This window comes from Nyctereutes procyonoides, unplaced genomic scaffold, assembly GCF_905146905.1.
Source record: "Nyctereutes procyonoides isolate TBG_1078 unplaced genomic scaffold, NYPRO_anot_genome, whole genome shotgun sequence".
Taxonomy (NCBI): Eukaryota; Metazoa; Chordata; class Mammalia; order Carnivora; family Canidae; genus Nyctereutes; species Nyctereutes procyonoides.
In genome coordinates this window covers 39166114-39188572 of record NW_026575126.1, presented here as the reverse complement: position 1 = coordinate 39188572, position 22459 = coordinate 39166114, and the positions used below count along the sequence as shown (strand labels likewise).

General features: G+C 55.4%; 1 protein-coding gene and 1 long non-coding RNA gene across 3 annotated transcripts; one reads left to right on the top strand and one right to left on the bottom strand.

Annotated features, from left to right (window-relative positions):
* Positions 1-73: 73 nt before the first annotated feature.
* On the bottom strand, positions 74-22402 carry CCNF (cyclin F). 2 transcript variants are annotated; one of them, XM_055341389.1, is made up of 17 exons: positions 22354-22402; positions 21567-21721; positions 20452-20558; positions 19497-19564; positions 18226-18479; positions 17835-17888; positions 17076-17180; positions 16680-16757; positions 11668-11819; positions 8318-8482; positions 6381-6504; positions 5540-5720; positions 5106-5193; positions 3068-3167; positions 2862-2989; positions 1982-2151; positions 74-1303 (listed from the first exon to the last, which is right to left on the bottom strand). In XM_055341389.1, the coding sequence occupies exons 1-17, from the start codon at positions 22367-22369 to the stop codon at positions 834-836; spliced, it is 2415 nt and encodes an 804-aa protein (XP_055197364.1). In that variant the 5' UTR covers positions 22370-22402; the 3' UTR covers positions 74-833. The 2 variants fall into 2 exon arrangements, with proteins under 2 accessions (XP_055197364.1, XP_055197365.1); XM_055341390.1 differs by lacking the exons at positions 21567-21721; positions 22354-22402 and adding an exon at positions 19764-19945 and having other exon boundaries at positions 20452-20515.
* On the top strand, positions 20478-21751 carry LOC129520293 (uncharacterized). Its single transcript, XR_008666550.1, has 3 exons — positions 20478-20546; positions 20908-21020; positions 21686-21751. It is a non-coding gene; the product is annotated as an uncharacterized LOC129520293 (long non-coding RNA).
* Positions 22403-22459: the final 57 nt, after the last annotated feature.

Here is a 22459-nt window from a genome sequence, read left to right as displayed (position 1 = left end):
TGGGAAGTGTCAGGATAGCACGGAGAGCTCTGAATCACACATTAAGTTGAGCCTAAATAAAGTTGAGTCGCTATTTAAAAATTTAATGCCTTCTATCTTTAATTTTTCTTTTGTTTCCATCTCAGAAGAATGAAGGATGGAAATAAACACAGGAAAAGAAATGGCCTAGAAATTCAGTGCAAAGAGAGGTGTTCATACAGACACCACCCGCTGGGGGCAGAGAATGGGCTCTGGAGGAGGGGGCAAATTTCTAGAAGGAGCTGAGTGTGGTGGGCAGGGAGCTCAGGGCCAAGACGTCAGGCCCTCCCCACTGGGGGTCTCATGTTATCCACAACAGGGTGCAGGGGCCGGGCTCCCTCAGGAAGGGAGCCGAGGTGGTCTGCTGTGCACAGAGCTGTCAGCACCCCCAGAACCTAGACCAGATAGATGCTGGGAGGGGAGCTGTGCCAGGCCACCTGGTCACATGTGTGCCCCACTGAGGAAGCCGTTGGCTCCTGGGACAGGGTTCCCTGGGGCTGGGAGATCAGGATGTGGGCTCAAGCTCCCCAGAGAGAGCAGGACACCGAGACGGGCTTCACAGGGTGTGGCATGATTGCTTCAAGGCTGTTTTCCAAAGGGAAGAATCTGAGTTCTTGTTCTGATTTAGACATTCTGACGGCTCACACGGGACTACCCTGGAGAAAGAAACTTAGCGTCCCGTGTTCTGTGCGCTCCCTGTGTGAGAGCCACTGGGGGTGCAGGTGGCGTCCATTCCCAGTGCCCCCACGGCTCACTAGTGCAGCGGCAGCCTCCCTCCATAGGTGATCCCACGGCGAGTGTGGGCACACTTGGCCTCAGCAAGCCTGGCTCACGTCCCCCTCTTCCTCTTCCTTGCTGTGGGTGCAGAGGCTTTTCCTCTTCACTTGGGGAACGCTGCTCTCCGGAGGGCCTGGAGAGCGACACTGTAAACATGACTTCTTGGCATGATGGTGGCAAAGCTGTGTGTTCAAGTCGTTTCCTGGGGATGGCACTGAGGTAGATTGGGGAGGGCCCCCCGAGACGCCGTCCACTGAGTTTGTGGGACTCACGCTGCTGATGGAGGAGTACCCTGAGGTCACGCTGTCCCTGCCTGGCTCCCTCGTGCCGCAGAGCTGAGGCTCGGGCTCTGGGGTGGGAGGCATCTGGGGGCCTGGTACCCAGGTGCGTGGGTCCTGGTGTCCCCTGTCCTCTGGACAGGCCTCCTCGTCACTTGATTCCTGGCAGCAGTGCTGTTCTGGGCTCAGATAGACCACGGTGACATCGAGGATGCCGCTGGGGGCTGTCACTGTGGGAGAAATGGGGTGAGGGATCCAGCCACTGTGAGCACTGGGATGCCCCCCTGCCCAGTCAGGGCCCCCAGTGGCCCAGGGTCCAGCTCTTGGCCAGGACAGGCGTGGCTCTCGGCCACATGTCCTGGACCTCGCTGGACAGTCCCCTGTACTGCTCTCCTTTGGGTAAGAAATAAGAGAGTGGCACTGAACGTGACTTGGAGCACAGAAAGACAACCTAGTCATCTATAATCTACTTACTCCCCAAATAGACACAGAAGCAAGCAATCTCAAGGTTGACAGAAACTGCTTGAACTGGGCCTCCTGTGTGGTCAGCCACCCAAGAACACAGGGACAGAGCCTCCTATGGGCAACCCTGGGGGGAGGGGGTGCACGATGCACACAGCCCAAAAAGGCAGTGAGTGGCACATCTCACAGAATGTTCTAGAAAGTTCTCGTGCATTCCAGACCAAGCCTCTTCCACTTCCCTGCCCTGGTAAGGCCCTTCCATAGGCCTGGCTGGGGCTGGACATGGGTCTTATCTGTCCCGCCCCTGTGGGCTGAGGGCACTCCCACCCTGGTCCCCGTCCCCACTCTGGTGTTCTAGGGGCTCTGGTCTTCTCACGCCTGCTTATGTGTGGGGCCCCTGACCTTCGAGGGTGGCATGTGGACGGCCTCCAGGCCGTGGTACTCACCATCACCATCCTTCTCGCCCTCGCTTTCCTGGTCGCCCTCGTAGCCAGAGCAGTAGTCCAAGCTCCAGTCCAGAAAGCTGCCCAATAGCATCTCCTCCTGGCTGGACAGCTCAGCGGTGGGCGTGGTGACAAAGCTGCCCCTGTCCTCCTGGAGGCTGTTCTCCCGCTTCCTGCAAGGTGGGAGAGCCAGGAGTCTGGTCATGGGCAGCGGGGTGGGAGGCCCAGCCTGGTCCTCTGCACCTGCCCAGCCTGCCGGGGGTGCTGTGCGCAGGGCAGACCCAGCTGCCCAGTGGCCTGCCCTCAGGAAGCTCCCGGCATGGGTCCTGGACGGGGGGCCAGCAGCACGGGAGAGGCTGCCCACCTGGACTTGGCAAGGGCAGCGAGAGTTCCTCGGGTGGGTAAGATGGGGAGGGCAAGTTACTCTAGGTGGTAAAGCCAGGGTGCTGAGGGGGGGGCAGGTGTGGGATATGCTCAGGAGACGAGAGAGGAGACGAGGGCATCCAGGGAAGCATGGAGAGCAAGAATCAGGCAGCAGGGGCAGGGCTGGGAGTGACTGACACTGTGGAGTGTGGCCAGCAAGTGACCGAGGTGCCACAGGACCAGAGCCTGTGCTGGGCTCAGTCTGTGCTCAAGGCCACCCTCCCTCATCAGGCATAGGTTAAAGTGAGACAGACAGCTGCGCTGGGGAGGACAGGGCAGTCGACAGTGGAGATCGGGCCCTAGAACCAAGGCCTGGATTCAATTCCACTTCATTTTTTGTGGGACCGGCTGCTTCTCCCTACTATGTCTTAGGAACCCCTCAGACAGCTGCAGGGGTCACCAGGGAACCCAGGCCCAGCACGCAGGGGTCAACAGACACAGGGACACAGGGCTCACTCACCGCTTGGTTCTCCTTCCCGACGGAGAGCTGAGGAAGGTGTGAATGTCCCCCGTGTTGAGGAAAGACGCGGGCTCTGGGCTGCCCTGCTTCACCCCCAGAGCTGTGCACAGCTGGCCATAGCTCAGCACCTGGAAGGAGACCAGGGTCAGCGGGAGGGACGGGGCCTGGAGGGGCGAGCCTCTGGGAGCGGGCAGGGGCGCGGGCACCTCTTCCTGGCTGATCTCCTCGTACCGCTTGTCCTCAAATCGCTGCTTCACGGCAGTCAGAGACACTTGCCTGTAGTCCTTGGGGGCGTCATCGTGGAAGCTGCAAACATAGGGACATATGAGGGATGGCGGGGGCACGTGCAGGGCTCTGAGCAGGAGGCATCGGCACCCTCAGCCCAAGACACTCCGCTTTAGCCTCCACTCAGTGAAGCAAGAGGGGACGCTATGTCTTCAAAAACAGCCTAGCGATGGGAGGTCAGGTGGGGCGCCCCGTGGCTCCACTCCCAGGCGTATCCCCAAGAGGAACGTGAACATACGGCCACCCAGAAACTTGTGCACGGATGTTCACAACAGCCAAAAGGTGGCAAGAGCCCTGCTGTCCACAATGCGCACGTGAGCGAGCACAATGCGGCCTACCCATGTAGTGAAGTGGAATTCTGGTGGAATCACTATGTGGGTGACAGGCTGGTCACAAAAGGCCACCTGATGCAGGACTCCACCTCTATGAAGTGTCCAGAACAGGCAAATCTGCAGAGATGGAAAGCAGGGGAGTGGCAGCCAGGGGCTAGAGGGACGGGAGCATGGGTGACCACGAGTACAGGGTTTCTTCTGAGGGTGATGCAAGGTTCTAAAACTGACCGTAGCAATGGCTGAACAGCTCTGAGTGTGAATTGTATGCCTAAAAAAGTTTAGCTGGTAAACAAATGTTTCTAGTTATCTGACTTAAAAATACAAAGCGGGGATCCCTGGGTGGCGCAGTGGTTTGGTGCCTGCCTTTGGCCCGGGGCGCGATCCTGGAGACCCGGGATCGAGTCCTACATCGGGCTCCCGGTGCATGGAGCCTGCTTCTCCCTCTGCCTGTGTCTCTGCCTCTCTCTCTCTCTCTCTCTCTCTCTCTGTGTGTGACTATCATAAATAATAAAATAAAATAAAATAAAATAAAAATAAAAAATACAAAGCAACTCTGGGGGCGGGGGCAGGGGAACAGCCTATGACAACTTTTGGTAGCCAGTACCAGGAAGGCTGCTTGCACCCTTTGAGTGAGCGGTCAGCCACACACACGCTGACCCATCGGCCTTTGCCCAAGCTCCCTGTCTGCTGCGAGTAGGCACAAGAGCAAACAGAGTTGGCCACAGCACACGCCAGCCCCAGGACGCCCTGCCAGGCTCGCCACGGCTGGAGCAGGACAGGGCGTGGCCAGCAGCAGCACAGGGGCCCGAGAAGGGGCTGCTCCCAGGGGTCTGGGCCCCGCAGGGGAGTTCTGATCTCTTCCTGGAAGGTGTACGAAGAAGGGACTCCTCAGATGCAGTAATCTGGGGAGCCGCTGGGGGAATGAGCACTCGAGGGGTGCACAGGCCTCCAGAGTCGGTGGGACGTGGGGAGGAACAGTGGAAACAGCTGGCCCCGGGGCTGAGGGACATCGACCAGGCAGCAAATGGCATCTATGAGGAGGAGGAATGGCCCAGGGAAGAGGGTCCAGGCTGGACAAGCCGCGGGGGGCTGGGGGTCCTGGGGCTCAAGTCGGATGCCTTAGCAATCCTGCCAGCGTCGGCAGATGGGCCAAGGAGTTCCCTGACCTTCATGCGGAGGCAGAGGACAGACAGCATGGCCTGGCAGACGCCCCATGGGCAGGCACGCGTCAGGAGTGGCCATAGCAAATGGACCAGAGCAAATGGACGAGGAGCGGGGCCGTGGCATGAAGCATTGCAGCCGCCAGCTGCTGGGCGAGGGGACAACTGGCCCCACAGTACAACTACCGCCACCCAGGCAGCCAGCTTCCACGTTTCTATTACCATTTGCTGCCTGTGGAATGAGCTTTGGGTGGGGAGCAGCTGCCACATGCGCGTTGAATGTCAAAAATGTGTGAAAGGTGCAATGTGGCCTGGCGTTTCTAAATGTCGACGGTGAGACACAAAGCACGCTGCTGGGAGGCCTGCATGTGGCTGATAGGCCTGACGTGCATGTGAGCTCCCCCGAGGAACGTGGTATGGAGCCCCCATGGCAGCTGGGGGGAACTTATTTCTTTGGACGGACTCACCACTTTTGATGAAGGCTCAGGACACAGGGTATGAGGTCTTCAGAGGAGAACCCAGTCAGGTCCCACAACCTTGTGGTCCAGGGCTGTGCTGGGGAGGAAAGCAGGGGTATTGGGGCCGTTCTGATGCCCCTTCGCACCCCATGGCCCCCAAGGATCTGCTGCGGAGTTTCCTGGAGCTCAGGGTTAAACACACCCCATCTAGGAAGCCTGCATGCTCACGGTCAACAGTGTAGGAAATCACTAGAACCATCTCTTAACCTCATCCCTACAGAAGGGCTTTTAGTTCATTCTAGTTTCTCCTCATCCAGGAGCTGGGCATGCTTCTCTCTCTCCCTGCCCCTTGCATGTGAGAATCACTTCCCATCTCCTGACTTCGGGAATCCCCAGTCCCTGGCTCAGCCCCTGTGGAGAGGCTGGCGGAAGCCTCTCCTTACTCTGCCCATGTGTCAGCCTTGCAAGCAGCAGGGCGGCCGCGGCCAGACGGGCTGGAGCATAGACAGCCAGACTGGTGTGCAGCAGGGACAGCTCGCACAGGAAGCTGCAGAGGTGCTGGGTTCTCGGTGCCACAGGGACCAGCGTCAGCAGGACATCCTTGTAGTCGACCACAGTGGGGACCTGGACGGGATAGGGAGGTGGACATGAGGTCTTGGCATGTAGAGGGTTCACCTGCCCGCTCAACGGGGAGGCTGGTCCTTGGCCAGCAGGCACAGTGTCTGGTCCAGACAATGTTCACACCGGCCCCAGGTTTTGCAGTGACCAGATGCAGCCTTGGTCTCAGGCTCTCTGGGTCCAGGAGGACTTTCCAGAACAGGAAAGCTCAACATTCCTGCTGTCCCCTCCCATGATTTCAACTCTGATTTATTTGTTAAGATTTGTTTTTTAAATATTTTATTTATTCATGAAAGACACAGAGATAGAGAGGCAGAGACACAAGCAGAGGGAGAAGCAGGCTCCATGCAGGAAGCCCATGTGGGGCTCGATCCTGGGTCTCCAGGATCACACCCTGGGCCCAAGGCAGATGCTCAATTGTTGAGCCACCCGGGCGTCTCCCTATTTGTTAAGATTTTTAAACAAATTTTTAGTTATTCATAGGAGACAAACAGAGAGAAGCAGAGACATAGGCAGAGGGAGAAGCAGGCTCCCTGAAGGGACCCCAATGCAGGACTTGATCCCAGGACCCAGAATCACAACCTGAGCCAAAGGCAGGCGCTCAACCACTGAGCCACCCAGGTGCCCCTCGACTGACTTAGAAGGAAAAAGCAAATGGTCACTTACTCGAATCTTCCCTTCCAGGGCCGAGATGATCTCTCCCATCATCCTCACCAGGTCCTCATACTTGTACGTGTTGTCTGTGAGCCAAACAGCTTCTCGGATCGTCAGGATCTCTTTGCTGATGAACCTAGAACATTAATAGAGTCTGAGCATGGAGTCAGCTTTCCCTGGAGACAGACATCATTTTAGGCCCCAGTGATGGGAGGCATTGGCAGGGGGGCAAAGAGTGGATGGGGCTGCCTGCAGCCCCTGAGAGGAACCGAAGAGCTTATGTGACCCTGTCCCAAGGGTCTGCAAAGGAAGTGGGACTGGTGCCAGCAGTGGGAGTGACCAGGCTCCAGGCATACAGAGGTTTCTGCAAAAGGCACCCACAAATAACGTGATTGGTCAATCCTCTTAGGGGGCTGAGCATCCTACCAGCTTCTATGGAGCACACATGAACAAGAGCTTAAACTCGGGAGGCAAGAGAGCCAGCAGAGCTGGAGGTTGCCTGAAGGTCTGTGTTCAGCACGGGGTATGGCCACGGGAATCCTGACCGTCCCTTAGGCAGACAGCCACCCTGTTCTCTGCAACCCAGCAGACCTGAGTAGCAGGGAACACGCTGGCCCAGTGGCCTGCGGGCAAGCGAGCAGGGCCAAGGCTGTGGCGGCTCGGTCCCAGGGACGCTCGTGCTGCCCCATCTGCTGTCCGCTTGACAGAGAGAAGATGGGAGATGGCGGGGTGGGGGGTGGGGGGGCGCGAAGCATGAGGCAGGAGTGGGCCCAATGGGCCCGGGTGTTGGAACTCTCAGACAGAGGGTCGTGACAGGTGCTGCTCTGAGGGGAGGTGGGGCATCTCTGCCTCTAGGATCTTTAGAAGGCATCTCAGTGCTAGCCAGCTGGTGGTCCAGTAGCTCGGTTTCTGACTGTGAGGACGTTAACTATACTCCTCAGAGGGGAGGAGGAGAGGCCTGTTCCACCACCTCTTGTGGATGCAGGGTCCCCTGAGCACACCTGAGGGGCTGGTCGGCACGTGGCAGCCTGCCTGCAGCCCCAAGACCACACTGGTCTCCCATAGACCATACTTCCCAGTTCCCATCACGGCCATGTGGCTGAGCTGGCTGCAAAGGTGGATATGGTGGCCTCAGGGATCACCGGGGTAGGGCTTTCCATGACCTCATGACATAGAAAAACCACCCCAACAACATAAGCCTGGCCCCCCACCTCTGGGCTACAAGCAGAGGATCAATGTGTCTGGGTTCACAGCACTGGGTGTGGCAAGCCTGTCCCTCACCCTCAAGGCCGGTCTGTGAACACTGCCCAGGGGGAGTGGCAGGCCACGCGGGGATGTCCGGCTTGGGAAAACAAGGACACACAAGATGCTTCCAAAGGCAAAACTGAGGCAGACAGGTACTGGTTAAGAGAGAGCAGATTTAGGTAAAACATAAGATGGTTCCACATGAAAAGTCAGAGATGCCCGGGGTGCCGGCAGCTGTGTGGGAAGGAGGTGCCCTGTCTTTGCGGTTGGAGTGGGGTCTTTTGGGAGCTGGCTGGGGCATGAGACCCACTAACTGCGGGTCTCTGATGACATAGGCTCAGCAAGTCAACTGCTGAGAAGTGGTCTTTCCAAGATCTCAGGAGGACCCCAGAGGGCAGCCCACTGGGCCCCTCCCAGATACGTCACCCTCAGAAGTTGGGGTGGAGGGACCCAGCCTGAGCCTGACCGAGCAAGGCCATGTTCTGGGTTCCCCAAATGCCGGGATGAGCGGCTGCCCACTCGCCAAGGGTCCGTTCTGCCGTCCTCACATGGGGAGAGCTACCCTGCTTGCACACATTCAGACCCCCATCTGATCTGATGAGGGGGGATACCGAAGGCTGTTTACCAATAAGCCGCCTGTGAGCTTGGGCAGGACCAGCTGCCGCGGGTCACCTCGCAGACCCTGCTGCCCAGGGACCCCTTACCGGGTGCAAATGACCATGCAGGCAATGCCCAGCAGCTGGAGCCTGTACCGGGGCACTAGCCTCCTCCGCAGGTACCGGTCCACGCACTCCACGGTCAGGTGAAGGCACAGGCTCGTGAAGTCCTTCATGGTGGCAACTTCTACCAGCCAGTCAATGAGGATGTACCTGCAGGAAGAGCATCACGCCTGGAAACGAGGGTGACCGTCCTACTCCTGCCTGGCCCATCTGTCCTGAGGGAGGGAGTGGGTCATCCGCAGCATGGCTGATTTACCCAGGAACTGGTCTCCACCAGAGGTGCCGGGCCCAGTGGAGTGGCCGACCTTGCCCTGGGAGGAGGCTGGGCTCACATGTCTGTGGACCCTACCTTCTCCCATATGGACTGTCAGGTACAGGATGAGCCCAGACACAGGAAGGGCAAGGCGGGGCGACCCTGTAGGGCCCAGGACTGGAGAACAGCAACTCGAAGGTGGCAAGACCTTTGGCCCTGCTGCAAACCTGTATCCTCCCAGAGAAGTAGCTCATCCACAGGGGTCATTTATCTCAACCCTCGGCGGCAGAGCAAAGAGTCGGAACTGAGCTAACAGAGGATGCATCAAGCGGGGCACTGCCCCGATGGAGCAGATGACGTGGGTCCCTGCTCAACAGGGCTAAACCCGGGACTGGGGCCACAGACATCACACTGCAGTGCCAGGTGCCACAGCAAGGATGCCCAAGTTTGATAGACACCTCTCTGAACAAAGGAGAGGAGACCCCTGTCTTCAAGCAGAGGACAGATGAGAGACCAGAAGCAAGGGAGAGAGGAAACATAATGCTGCCGGGTTCTGGGCAAATGTTCCAGGTGCCAGGTGGAAGCATCTGTCAAAGGCAGAGGGAAGGAGGGAAAGGCGGGCTGGGGTGGTGGAGCTTGCGGGGGCAGGAATGGGGCTGGGGGTGGGGGGACAGAATGGGAGGAAGACAAAGCCTGTGTTTCCGCCCAGGAGCAGGAAGATGTGCGAGCATCAGGTGTCTGAGGTAAAACCAGCCAATACTGGGAACAGAAGAGGAAGCTCCCCCAACCAGGTCTAGTGATCTTAATGGCTTGACTTGTAAAAACCAACCAGCCAACCAACCAGGGCACCTGGGGGATGGTCTCCTCCATTCGGTTAAGAATCTGCCTTCAGGGGAATCCCTGGGTGGCTGGGGGGTTTAACACCTGCCTTTGGCCCAGGGACCGATCCTGGGGTCTCACATCGGGCTCCCATCATGGAGCCTGCTTCTCCCTCTACCTGTGTCTCTGCCTCTCTGCCTCTCACGCATAAATAAATAAAATCTTAAAAAAAAAAAAAAAAGAAAAAAAAGAGTCTGCCTTTAGCTCAGATCATGATCCTGGGATCCTGGGATCAGAGTCCCGTGTCAGGCTCCCTACTCAGTGGTGGGGGTGGGGTGGGGAATGGGGCCCTGCTTCTCCCTTGGCCCCCTCTGGCCCTCCTTCCATTCCTGCTCTTTCTCTCGAATAAACAGAATCTTTTAAAAAAAGCCCAACCGGGATCCCTGGGTGGCACAGCAGTTTGGCACCTGCCTTTGGCCCAGGGCGCTATCCTGGAGACCCGGGATCGAATCCCACATCGGGCTCCCGGTGCATGGAGCCTGCTTCTCCCTCTGCCTGTGTCTCTGCCTCTCTCTCTCTCTCTCTCTCTCTCTCTCTCTCTCTCTGTGTGACTATCATAAATAAATAAAAGAAAAAAAAATATAAAAAAAAAAAGCCCAACCCTTCAAAATGGCTAAATCATAATCAACATAACCGTCACACGTCAAACATAACTCAGTTTAAGAAATAAAATGTGGCTGTTACCCGATATAGAGAAAAATGGAAAGAGGTTCAACTCAAAGACTGAAGTGATGTTAATATTTCAATAAAATCCTATTACTTCTTGAAAAGCAGAAAACGTCCCAAAACAGAACAACGGTCCCAAAAAAGGGGGGAGTGAGAGGGGCAAGGTGTTCTCAGGATCCACCTTCTCACAGGAAGGGGATAAGTGGGAGAGAGGGGGCTATGGCCACAGGCACCAGCCCAGGGTTCAAACGGACAATGGCCTGATGATGTTTGATGTGGGAATAAAGGATGATGCTTCCCTGCACTGTGTGTGTGAGATCAAGCCTCTCCAGGGAAAGCATGATCCTCTTTTTTTTTTAAAGGTTTTTATTTATTCATGAGACACACACACACAGAGGCAGAGACACAGGCAGAAGCAGGCTCACTCTGGGGAGCACGATGTGGGACTCGATCCCAGGACCCTGGGATCACAGCCTCAGCAGAAAGCAGAGGCTCAACCACTGAGCCACCCAGGAGCCCCGGCATGATCTTTTTTAAACAACTTTATTTTTTTATTTATGATAGGCACACAGTGAGAGAGAGAGGCAGAGACACAGGCAGAGGGAGAAGCAGCCTCCATGCACTGGGAGCCCGACATGGGACTCGATCCCGGGTCTCTAGGATCGTGCCCTGGGCCAAAGGCAGGCGCTAAACCACTGCGCCACCCAGGGATCCCCCAGCATGATCTTTTTAAACACAAACGTCTACCGAGGCTTTGCCATGAGCGCTGGAGTACAGCCAGAGCCTGCCCCTTACAAATATAAAGCACATCTTAAATTAATTAATTTTTTTAGAGAGTAGAGGGGAAGGGCAGAGGGAGAGGGAGAGAGAGAATCTTAGCCTCTGTGGTCAGCACAGAGCCTGACATGGGGCTCAGGCTCACGACCTGAACCGAAATCAGGAGTTAGATGCTCAACCGACTGAGCCACCCCGGTGCCCCTCCAAAGCATATTTGAAATCTTGTGGAAGCTTATAAAATTATTTACATTTTCCACTTTACTTTCTATTTCTAGTGTATCCTGTGATGGAGTGGGATGCAGGAAGGGGCAGGGCACACAGGGCGGGAGGCCACGCCAAGGGCACAGCTCCCCGCTGCGGGCGCGCTTGGTGGCCTCAGACCCTGGTGCAGCACATCAGTGCTCATACGAGGAGGCATAACGAGGAGGTGGGGTTCTGGCTTCTGAAACTGGCAGTACAAATCCCGTCATCTTAGAAAGATCCTTAAAATGCCTGGACACGTTCCAAGGGTTAAAGAGGAAAACTGGAGCACGGATGCTCATGGGGACATTTTCTCTTCAGAGCCGTGATAGCAGGGCCATCACATCACTGGCTTTAGGAAACGTGCACAAGTACGGGGGTCCCAGTGTGGCTGCTAACCCAGGGCACCCAGTGGTGGTGGCTTAAGGGAAACAGGGCAGGGAGCACCCTACCCCTCGGGCCCGGTGCCACCCTGCCTCCTCCCACCCTCCCGAGCAGATGCTCGCCCCAAGGACCTCACCTCATCGTGTCACTGAGGCCCTTCTGCACGGAGAAGACCTGCTGCTTGGCGACAGCACGGGACGTCTGGAAGAGCTGACGCACCACGGCATCGGAGGCCTTCGCTTCCAGACCCAGCTGGCTTCCATGCGCACAGGCTTTGGCTAAAGACAGCTGCGGACAGACATGCACGTGAGCACAAAGCCGCGGGCTGCGGGGGGGGGGGGGGCAACACGTGTGGGTACAGGGGGTGCTTACGCCTTCTCAGCCTTGTGGAAACAGCACGGTTCACATTTTAACTACTCATCTTGAAATAAACATATCATGTGGAAATGAACTTTAAAAAGGGACAAAACATGTACAATGGAGTCAGCATAGCCAAGTGGCCAAAACTGGTTGGAGGTTCAGATGACCTGCCTTTAAAACCTGAGTCTGGCTAGAGGGAGGGGCAAGATGGCGGAAGAGCAGGGTCCCCAAATCACCTGTCCCCACCAAATTACCTAGATAACCTTCAAACCATCCTGAAAATTTACGAATTCGGCCTGAGATGTAAAGAGAGACCAGCTGGAATGCTGCAGTGAGAAGAGTTCGCGCTTCTATCAAGGTAGGAAGACGGGGAAAAAGAAATAAAGAAACAAAAGGCCTCCGAGGGGGAGGGGCCCCGCGAGGAGCCGGGCTGAGGCCGGGGCGAGTGTGTCCCCAGGACAGGGGAGCCCTGTCCCGGAGGAGCAGGAGCTGCACCAACCTTCCCGGGCGGCAAAGGGCTCGCAGGGAGTTGGAGCAGAACCCAGGAGGGCGGGGATGCCCTCGGGCTCCCGGGGACACTAACAGACACCTGCGAGCGCAGGAGAGTGCGGCCGAGCTCCCTAAGGGCTGCAGCGCGCACGGAGGGACCGACCGGAGCAGCTCGGAGGGGCTCGGGAGCGGCTCCAGGGAGGGAGCTGCAGGGCGGGAGCGCGAATCCACCAGCGCAGGCCCCGGAGCACAGGGCGCCGGGACACAGCCCAGGATCCGGTCTCCCCCGGGACAGGCAGAGGCCGGGAGGGCCCAGGACAGCAAGGACGCTCCTGCCCCGAGCTGAGCAGATCAGCGGCCCCGCCCCGGAGCCTCCAGGCCCTGCAGACGGAGAACCGAGAGCCCCAGCCCGAGCCGGTAGTTCCTGCGGAGGCTGAATCCAGGCTTCCAGAGTTGCCATAGCAACTGCTGCTGTTCCTCCTGGGGCCCCACGGGGTAAACAACCCCCGCTGAGCCCAGCAGGCAGGGGCTGAGCAGCTCCCCCAAGTGCTAACACCTGAAAATCAGCACAGCAGGCCCCTCCCCCAGAAGACCAGCTGGACGGACCAGTGATACTCCCCCGTGTTCCAATACAACTTGTTTTTGGCCACTCTGCACTGAGCAAAATGACTAGAAGGAAAACCTCACCTCAAAAGAAAGAATCAGAAACAGCCCTCTCTCCCACAGAGTTACAGAATCTGGATTACACTTCAATGTCAGAAAGCCAATTCAGAAGCACTATTCTACAGCTACTGGTGGCTCTAGAAAAAAGCATTAAGGACTCACGAGACTTCATGACTGCAGAATTTAGATCCAATCAGGCAGAAATTAAAAATCAATTGAATGAGATGCAATCCAAACTAGAAGTCCTAACGACGAGGGTTAACGAGGTGGAAGAACGAGTGAGTGACATAGAAGACAAGTTAATGGCAAAGAGGGAAACTGAAGAAAAAAGAGACAATCAATTAAGGGACCATGAAGACAGATTAAGGCAAATAAATGACAGTCTGAGGAAGAAAAACCTACGTTTAATTGGGGTTCCCGAGGGCGCCGAAAGGGACAGAGGGCCAGAATATGTATTTGAACAAATCCTAGCTGAAAACTTTCCCAATCTGGGAAGGGAAACAGGCATTCAGATCCAGGAAATAGAGAGATCCCCCCCTAAAATCAATAAAAACCGTTCAACACCTCGACATCTAATAGTGAAGCTTGCAAATTCCAAAGATAAAGAGAAGATCCTTAAAGCAGCAAGAGACAAGAAGTCCCTGACTTTCATGGGGAGGAATATTAGGGTAACAGCAGACCTCTCCACAGAGACCTGGCAGGCCAGAAAGGGCTGGCAGGATATATTCAGGGTCCTAAATGAGAAGAACATGCAACCAAGAATACTTTATCCAGCAAGGCTCTCATTCAAAATGGAAGGAGAGATAAAGAGCTTCCAAGACAGGCAGGAACTGAAAGAATATGTGACCTCCAAACCAGCTCTGCAAGAAATTTTAAGGGGGACTCTTAAAACTCCCCTTTAAGAAGAAGTTCAAGTAACTCTGAACGTGAATGGACTTAATGACCCCATCAAAAGGCGCAGAGTTTCAGACTGGATAAAAAAACAGGACCCATCTATTTGCTGTCTACAAGAGACTCATTTTAGACAGAAGGACACCTACAACCTGAAAATAAAAGGTTGGAGAACCATTTACCATTCAAATGGTTCTCAAAATATACCCTAAAAACTACAGAACACTTCTGAAAGAAATTGAGGAAGACACAAAGAGATGGAAAAATATTCCATGCTCATGGATTGGCAGAATTAATATTGTGAAAATGTCAATGTTACCCAGGGCAATTTACACGTATAATGCAATCCCTATCAAAATACCATGGACTTTCTTCAGAGACTTAGAACAAATTATTTTAAGATTTGTGTGGAATCAGAAAAGACCCCAAACAGCCAGGGGAATTTAAAAAAAAGAAAACCATATCTGGGGGCATCACAATGCCAGATTTCAGGTTGTACTACAAAGCTGTGTTCATCAAGACAGTGTGGTACTGGCACAAAAACAGACATATAGATCAATGGAACAGAACAGAGAACCCAGAAGTGGACCCTGAACTTTATGCTCAACTAATATACAATAAAGGAGGAAAGACGATCCACTGGAAGAAAGACAGTCTCTTCAATAAATGGTGCTGGGAAAATTGGACATCCACATGCAGAAGAATGAAACTGGACCACTCTTGCACCATACACAAAGATAAACTCAAAATAGATGAAAGGTCTAAATGTGAGACAAGATTCCATCAAAATCCCAGAGGAGAACTCAGGCAACACCCTTTTTGAACTTGGCCACAGTAACCGGAGAAGGACAAACAGTGTATGTTCTCATTCATTTGGGGAATATGAATAATAGCGAAAGGGAATATAAGGGAAGGGAGAATAAATGTGTGAGAAATATCAGAAAGGGAGACAGAACATAAAGACTTCTAACTCTGGGAAATGAACTAGGGGTGGTGGAGGGGGAGGAGGGTGGGGGGTGGGGGTGAATGGGTGATGGGCACTGAGGGGTACACTTGACGGGATGAGCACTGGGTGTTATTCTGTATGTTGGTAAATTGAACACCAATAAAAATTAATTTATAAAAAAAAAAAAAAAAACCTGAGTCTGGGGATCCCTGGGTGGCGCAGCGGTTTGGCGCCTGCCTTTGGCCCAGGGCGCGATCCTGGAGACCTGGGATCAAATCCCACATCGGGCTCCCGGTGCATGGAGCCTGCTTCTCCCTCTGCCTATGTCTCTGCCTCTCTCTCTCTCTCTGTGTGACTATCATAAATAAATAAAAATTAAAAAAAAATAAATAAAACCTGAGTCTGTGTGAACACCACAGGCAAACTCGGGGGGTGGGGGGGTGGAAAAAAACAACAAACAAACCGCTGTGTGCCTCAGTTTCCCTTCCCGTGAGGGGCTTAACGACATCTGCCCAGGTAGCTAGGTGCGATGGTTTACCGAGCTGTGCCTGCCACTTTGCCCAGGCCCCAGGCACCTCTGGGCCCTCGATGGTAACTAGCAACCATTTCTACATACTTCCTCCCAGATGTTTCTATGCATTGTAACTGTGTCTATGCATTCCTGACCATGGCTACATGCATTTTATTTTCTCCCTGCTCATCCAAGACAATGTGGGTCCTTATGATACAAACACCTGTAAGCATGTTTCACCTGTTCTTCCTCCCAGAGTTTGATTTGTTTGATCACTTTGTGGAACATCTCTGTGCAGCCACGTCGGTACTCATGTAGTCAAGCAACAGGGGCGGCCCTGCTAAGGCTTCTGCAAGGGCCGCGGATATTGATACGAGCTAAGAGAATGCTGCTTTATCACATCTCTCCCAGCAAACACTGCCTTGTGAAGAATGCGTTATTTTCAGAAGTTAACAGCTATCCAGGCTCAGGCACAGAAAAAAGAAACAATGTACATGTTACTTGCTAAGAGATGGGCCCCTGGGAACTGGCGGGACAGCTGCTGCTCTGAGCTTTGACCAGTTGTTTCTATTTCCTCTTTTCCAGGAGCACAAGGAGACCCTTGGAACACTTCCTGGAATGTTACTATTCTCATGTCTCCTTGGAGCTTCTGAGGGAGCTGCACTGTTCGCAGTTCTGTCTCTCTAAGCTCGCTGACTGCCCTGGACATAAACGTTACTGTGTTGTGATAGGCTGGGCCACCTCCCGCTCTGTGGTTTCTTCCCTCATTTTTAGGGCAGATAACTCTCAAACACACCCTTGGTGGGGCGACAAGAGTGAGTTTGCACCTGCCTGGCAAAGAGGGGCTGCCTTTGTCTTAAACAATGATTCTTTATAGCTGCCACGGGACAGTGTCCAGAGACCACAGCCAGCAAATCCCTTGTGCCCTGGTTCTAACGCTGGGTGACCTGCTGAGCTGGTCAAATGATGAGAGCCAGGAAATGTTCCACACACCCATGTGCTCCCAGGTGCCCCAGCTACCGGCACCCTCAGGGAGCAACAGGAGGGCTAACAGCGATGTGGTGCACGGGCAGCCGGACTGGCTTTGGGCAGGGGGCCTGGAGGCACCAGGATAAAGGGCAGAGATGAAGGAAGCACCCCCAGGCCGCCCTCCCTGCGCACCCCACAGCTACGCTCCTGTAAGCTCTGGCGCTGGCCCTGAGCCACTGCTACTGCCTATTGAGTGGGATCTTGCCACCATGGTCCCCACGGTAAGAGATAGGAGGAGAAAGGCCAGCTCCTGCCTTACCTGTGCTTCCCAGCAGCCTTTGGCAGCATAGTCTCGGAGTTTCCGGAAGCTGTAGAGGCATCGCCCAGGATCTGACATCTGTCAGTGCAAGAGAGTCATCATGCTTTTATATAGTTTTGTCTCTGGAAAAACTCAGAACCAACCCATCAATTCTGAAATGTTCCTCCCAACACCCCCAGGGGGTCCACAGCTCAGCCTTCTTCCCAGCCCCTTACATCCAAATGACGGAGGTTGCCGGGGGCAGCCATTGGGAATGGCTCCTGCACAGCGGCTCCTGGGGCTCCAGGAGTAGCACAAGGGTCTCCCATATGGACAGAACCTTGCCAAAGGGCCCCTTTGGAGATGGCACCTCTGGCCAACACAAATCCTCCTCTCCCCAGACCCTGGCCCACTCACGTCCGTCCTCCTGTCTCGTTCCCAGAGGAGGTATGAGCTGACCAGACATCCCTGATTAGCAGACTCTTCAAACAGGTCCTGGGCCTGCTGCTTCCGCTCTTCATCCTACAACAGACCCCAGACAGTGGCTTCTTTCACCCCGCTTTCTGCAGAACACCAGACTCTACGGGCCACTATCGTCTCTCCTCGGACTTCTTGGAATCATATTCATGGGCTTTTCTCCTGACAGAGTTAACTAAGTCGGGAGTGGAGGGATGCCTGGGTGGTTTAGCGGCTAAGCGTCTGCCTTCGGCCCAGGGGGTGATCCTGGAGTCCCAGGATTGAGTCGCACATTGGGTTCCCTGCATGGAGCCTGCTTCTCCCTCTGCCTGTGTCTCTGCCTCTCTATGTCTCTCAAGAATAAATAAAATCTTTGAGGGGGGGGGAATAAATAAATCAAGAGTGGAAACGACTTAAGATGTGTGCTTTGACCAGCACCGGGACAGCGAGCTTACAAGCTCTGCCCTCACAGGCTCCTTTCCTCCCGCATGAGGTTTGTGTCTGGCTGGGCCCTCCACACTGGCCCTCCCAGGTGGGATGTGGAGGTTTCCTCACAGGTGGAGCCTGCCTTTACACCCCGCACAACAGGAGGGGTACTGCTGCTTCCCACTTACTCCCTGGTCCATGGTGTTTGGAATGGCCAGAGAGGTAGGTAGCACAGAAACAGAGTCCTGTGCTGCATGGTGGCAGGCCCACTGGACCCAGGACGATGGGACTCACCTCGAAGAGACTGAGCACTCTCCCCAAGCAGTGTAGCAGAGATGCTCTGTGAGTCTGGACGACAAGGGGGGTGGGGAGTGTGATCATCAGCAGAAAGGAAGCTTCCAGCCGGTCCCCCTCCCCCATCCATGTGTTCTTGAGGCCCCCACCTGGCCCCAACCCCACACCGAGAGGCGCTTCCTGATTCCAGGCTTCCAGGAGCCTGGGTCCTGTGTTCTCAGCTGTCAAGGGTTTTCAGCCCAGCCCCTCTTATGATTCCCTGGGGAGCCCCAGCTCTGAGCCTTCCCCCCCTGCTGACTCATCTCCAGATGCCCCCACACCCACACTCTTGACTTTCTGCACCTCCACGTTCCTCAGGCGCCTGGCCTTACACGGTCCAGTGTCTCCTCACCCTATGGGGCTCGGACCGTCCAGCATGCCAGCCTCCCGTGTGTCCCTCGCCAGGGCTTGCTCCCTGTAGCTGACACTCTGCCCTGAGGCTCTCGTGAACCACGGCCTTGCAGCAGCTTCCAGACACCGACCACGGAGGGCGGATGAAGAGCCAGATGAAGGGCGTGGCACCCACATTGAGTCGTTCAGCGAGGCTGAAGAAGCGAGAGGCTTTCAGGCCATTCACCTCTGCACGGGCTTCATCAGACACAGACACTGTGGAGAACGTAAGCCTGAGTTGGGTCCAAAGGACAGGTGCACAAAATTCCCCACAGGCTTTTGTGAAAGTCTACAACTTCACACAGTGAGAAGTTGTTGGCATTTAATGAGAGCAGAGCCCTTCAAGACAGGGCTCCTCCCCCTTCTTTCCTACCTTGTGAATCACATGTCCCTGCCAGGTCCTCCCAGCAGCCTAAGCTGGGAAGGTCTGGGAAGGTGCCCCCCTGGAGGCGGCACACGCCCCCACCCCACTCCTGCGGGGAGCTATAGCCTGAACCCCTGCTAGTGGGTACAGGGTTTCTTTCTGGGCCAATGTTCCAGATGTGAATGGTGGTGATGGCTGCACAGCTCTGAACATACTAAAAACTGCCTGACTGTACACTCTGGACCGCTGAGCCGCAGGGCTCGTGAATTCTGTCTGGGAACCACTGTGTGACAGAGAAGCCCACTCTCTGGAGCCTGCAGGAGGACTGCTCACCATCTCTACTGGTCCCCACAATCCTGCCAACCAAATAGGAGCAGGAGCTCTCTCAGCAAGACACCAGATCTTTTAGAAACAGAAAACTAGCAGCCATCCCCAGTCTTTGTGCTTTTGGGGAGCTAGGACTGGACACAAGCGGCCTGGTTCTGTGTGCTAAGCAGAGAGGCCAGTGCTGGGAGAGAAGGCCATGCAGCTTCTTTCAAGGACCACCTGGTCCTTAGGGGTGAAGGAGCTTAGGCACCAGGCTGGCTCTGACCTGCCTTCCCCTGGAGCCGTGGCTACTGCGTCATTAATACCCTGTAGAATCAGGCACCCTTTGACTGCTGCCCCAGTCAGCACAGATGAACTGCGGCCAAGGAAGGAGAGGGCCCAGCACCTACACACAACCTGCGGGGTCCAGTGGACAAGGGGAGAGGCATATGGCCGGACAAGCAAGAATAAGGACTGAATGGCTCCCACTGGGAAGGGCTCATGCCTGTTCTACGTGCTCAGCACCCAGCGGGCAAGGCCAGCCCAGCCCCGCAAGGACTTACGGCCTTCGTTGTAGAGGTAGGCTATGCCCAGCTTCACGGCAGCTTCAAAATTTCCCTTTTCCGCAGCCCTAGACCGTTAAAAACACAGCGTCACCTGATGTTGTCTGACACGGCACTTGAAGCTAAAACACTTGTTTTTTAACTGAGGATTTTTTAAATGTAACACAGTCATATACCACTCAACCGTGACACCTGAACCTTAATGATGTGCCAAGCCAAAGAAGTCAGCCACAAAAGGCCACACACATGTGGTATGATTCCACTTACATGAAATGTCCACAAGAGGCAAATCCACACACAGGAGGGCAGATCTAGGGGTTGCCAGGGGCTGGGAAAATTGCAGGGAAAATAGGGAGTGGACACCGAGGTCGACCTCTACTAGTTCTGGCTTCACTGTGGGGTAGTGAGGATGTTCTAAAGTCAGTGGTGATGGTTGCACAACTCTGAATCTATGAAAAATCAGTGAGTTGCACACTTTAAGAGGATGAATGGTATATAGTACGTCGCTTATGTCTCAGGCAGCCTGTCTGGAACCACTGGCACACTGGGGCCCACAGGCCGAGGGGCTCACTCCTGCTCCATCCCTCCCCCTGGGTCCCAACCCCGGCAGGAATTGGGATCAGCCACGGACTAAAATGCAAGAGGAGTTAAATCATATACTTTTGACCAAAAAAAAGAGGGAGGGCTGAGTAAAATTTCCACATGCAGGTGACTTGCATTTGAGTCACGCAGATTAGTCCCAGCCCAAGTGAGACCCTTCAGAAGCATGACAGTGACTAATGAGTCAGGCTGTGCTGGTGGCATGCATGGCAGTGACTGTGCTGCATGTGACTCCACAGGTGACGCTGCCAGCCCTCAGTCACTCCCTGGGGGGTGAGGAAAAGTGTTCCCAGGTCAGGTGCTGGGACGCAGGCTGGCACACTGGGGAACTGTGTGCCCTCAGGTGCACAGATACCTTTCAAAGAGCTTCAGGTTCCCTGGGGAAGGCCACAGTTCCTGGAAGCTGGCACATGCCCACACGCTGGCGTGGTTGTCCACCAAATACTTGAGGTGAGAGTGTACCTGTGGAACAAGGGAAGTGGGGTGGGGGGCAGGGATTATCAAGGGACCCCCCAGAAGCCCTGCTCCTGGAGATCTTGACCATGGGACAGACAGATGACAACTCCCCACCCCAGTGGGAAAGAACCCGTGTATCAAAGTAATAGCTGTTTTGAATACACGGAAGGAACAAGTTTCTCTGTGGCTCTCAAGGCAAGGCCAGTGGTCCTGGAAGGGAGAATGAGCATCTATGCGGAGAAAGGGGTGGTGACACTCGTCAGGGCATATACCTCCTAGGATCAGGGAAATGGATCTAACAGGAACAAGTGTAACAGAAATTTGTTTTGTGCTCCTCTCCCTGGGGCCTTGCTAGTGGGAACACAGCTGGAGCTTGGAGAAGAGCAGAGAATTCAGGAAAAGACCAAAAAAATTAACACTACATTGGGCAGAGGCAGGAAGTGCCCCAGCTGGGAGCCCTGAGCACAGGTGAGCATTTCATGTGCTGAAGTTCCCATCGCCATTAAAAACTCAGCATCCGTGGATATTATGACCATGGTGGAGGCACGTTTGGGAGGTTCCCATTGGGTGTTTTTCCACTGATTTGCTGTGCATGCCCTTGAGTAAGTCAGCACGAGGGGAGTTTCTGCAAACTACCTCCTAGGGTCCCTTTCAATGCTCAACATCACAGGTGATTGTCCTCCAGAATAGGTTTTTGTTCTTTCTTAATACTATGTTATTTCTTAAGAGGTGAACATTTCACTGCCACTGTAGGCTACTTTCTCTGTGAGAACAAACATTGCAACAAAGCAATTCAAAACATATTGCACTATGTTTCAGCTTCGCTATTTTCCTGCAGATTGCAACAACCTCAGATGTCTATTACCATCCTCGTCCTTATAGCCTCTGCCCTCTTCTGTAGCCAAGATTTTGTTCTGACATCTAAGAACATGGAGCCCTGAGCCCTGATGGTGTAAACCACCTGTGAGGTCAACAAGCTAGGGCTGGTGCTATTTTCCTCCTCCGGCAACTTACAGCTCGGACAGCGAGGATGTCCCCAACAGAAAGCCATTTCAGGATGTGAAAGAGCACATCTTCAGGGAGACTCAGGATGGTCAGGTTCCGGGGTCTCCTCCTTATTCTTCGCTTTGTAGGGTAACAGAAGCACTTGGCACACCGACAGTGGATCACTGAGGAAGAAGAGCAGAGCAGAGCGGTCCAGGGGCGTGTTGGGAAGGAGCCAGGGTGAGGTGCAAAGTTGTCTCTGAAGACCCCCGAACGGTCCCTGTACCCCACCCCCAACGAACCCGCCTCATTTCCAGGCCCGAACAAAGGTTAGACAGAGGAGGAGGGCTTCGCCAATTCGGGCAGGCACCGTCGTTCATTCAAACTCCTCAAGGCCTTAGGGCGAGCAGCAAGTACTCAGGGAGCCCGGCCACTGGGGACGGCGGTTCCGCTCGGGCCCGGGCCTCCGCGCTGGTCGGGGCGCCGGGACCGCCCCGAGGGAGCCCCTCGCCCCGCTCGCCCCCTGCTCCCGCCCGCCCGCGGGACCCGCAGGCCTTCCTGCCCCGACCGGCTCTGCCCCGGGGTCGCCCACGGCAATTAACGGGCCGCGCGGGGCACCTGGAGGTCCCGCCGCGCTGTTCTCGTCCCCCGCGCCAGGCGGCCCCCCGAGCCCGTCCACACCCGCGGCGCCGCCGGGCATTTAAACCGCGCGCCGGGCGGGCGCCCCCGGACCGCCCCCACGCCGGGCCCAGGGGCCCGAGCCGCTCCGCTCGGCGCCCGCCCGCCCCGCGCCCCGCGCCCCGCGCCCGGCGCTCACCGCCACCGCTCCCCATCGCCACTGCCGCCGCCGCCGCCCGCGCCCCCGGCAGCCGTCAGCCCCGCGCGCCCCGCGCAGGCGCAAACCCGCCCGCCGCCCGCCCGAG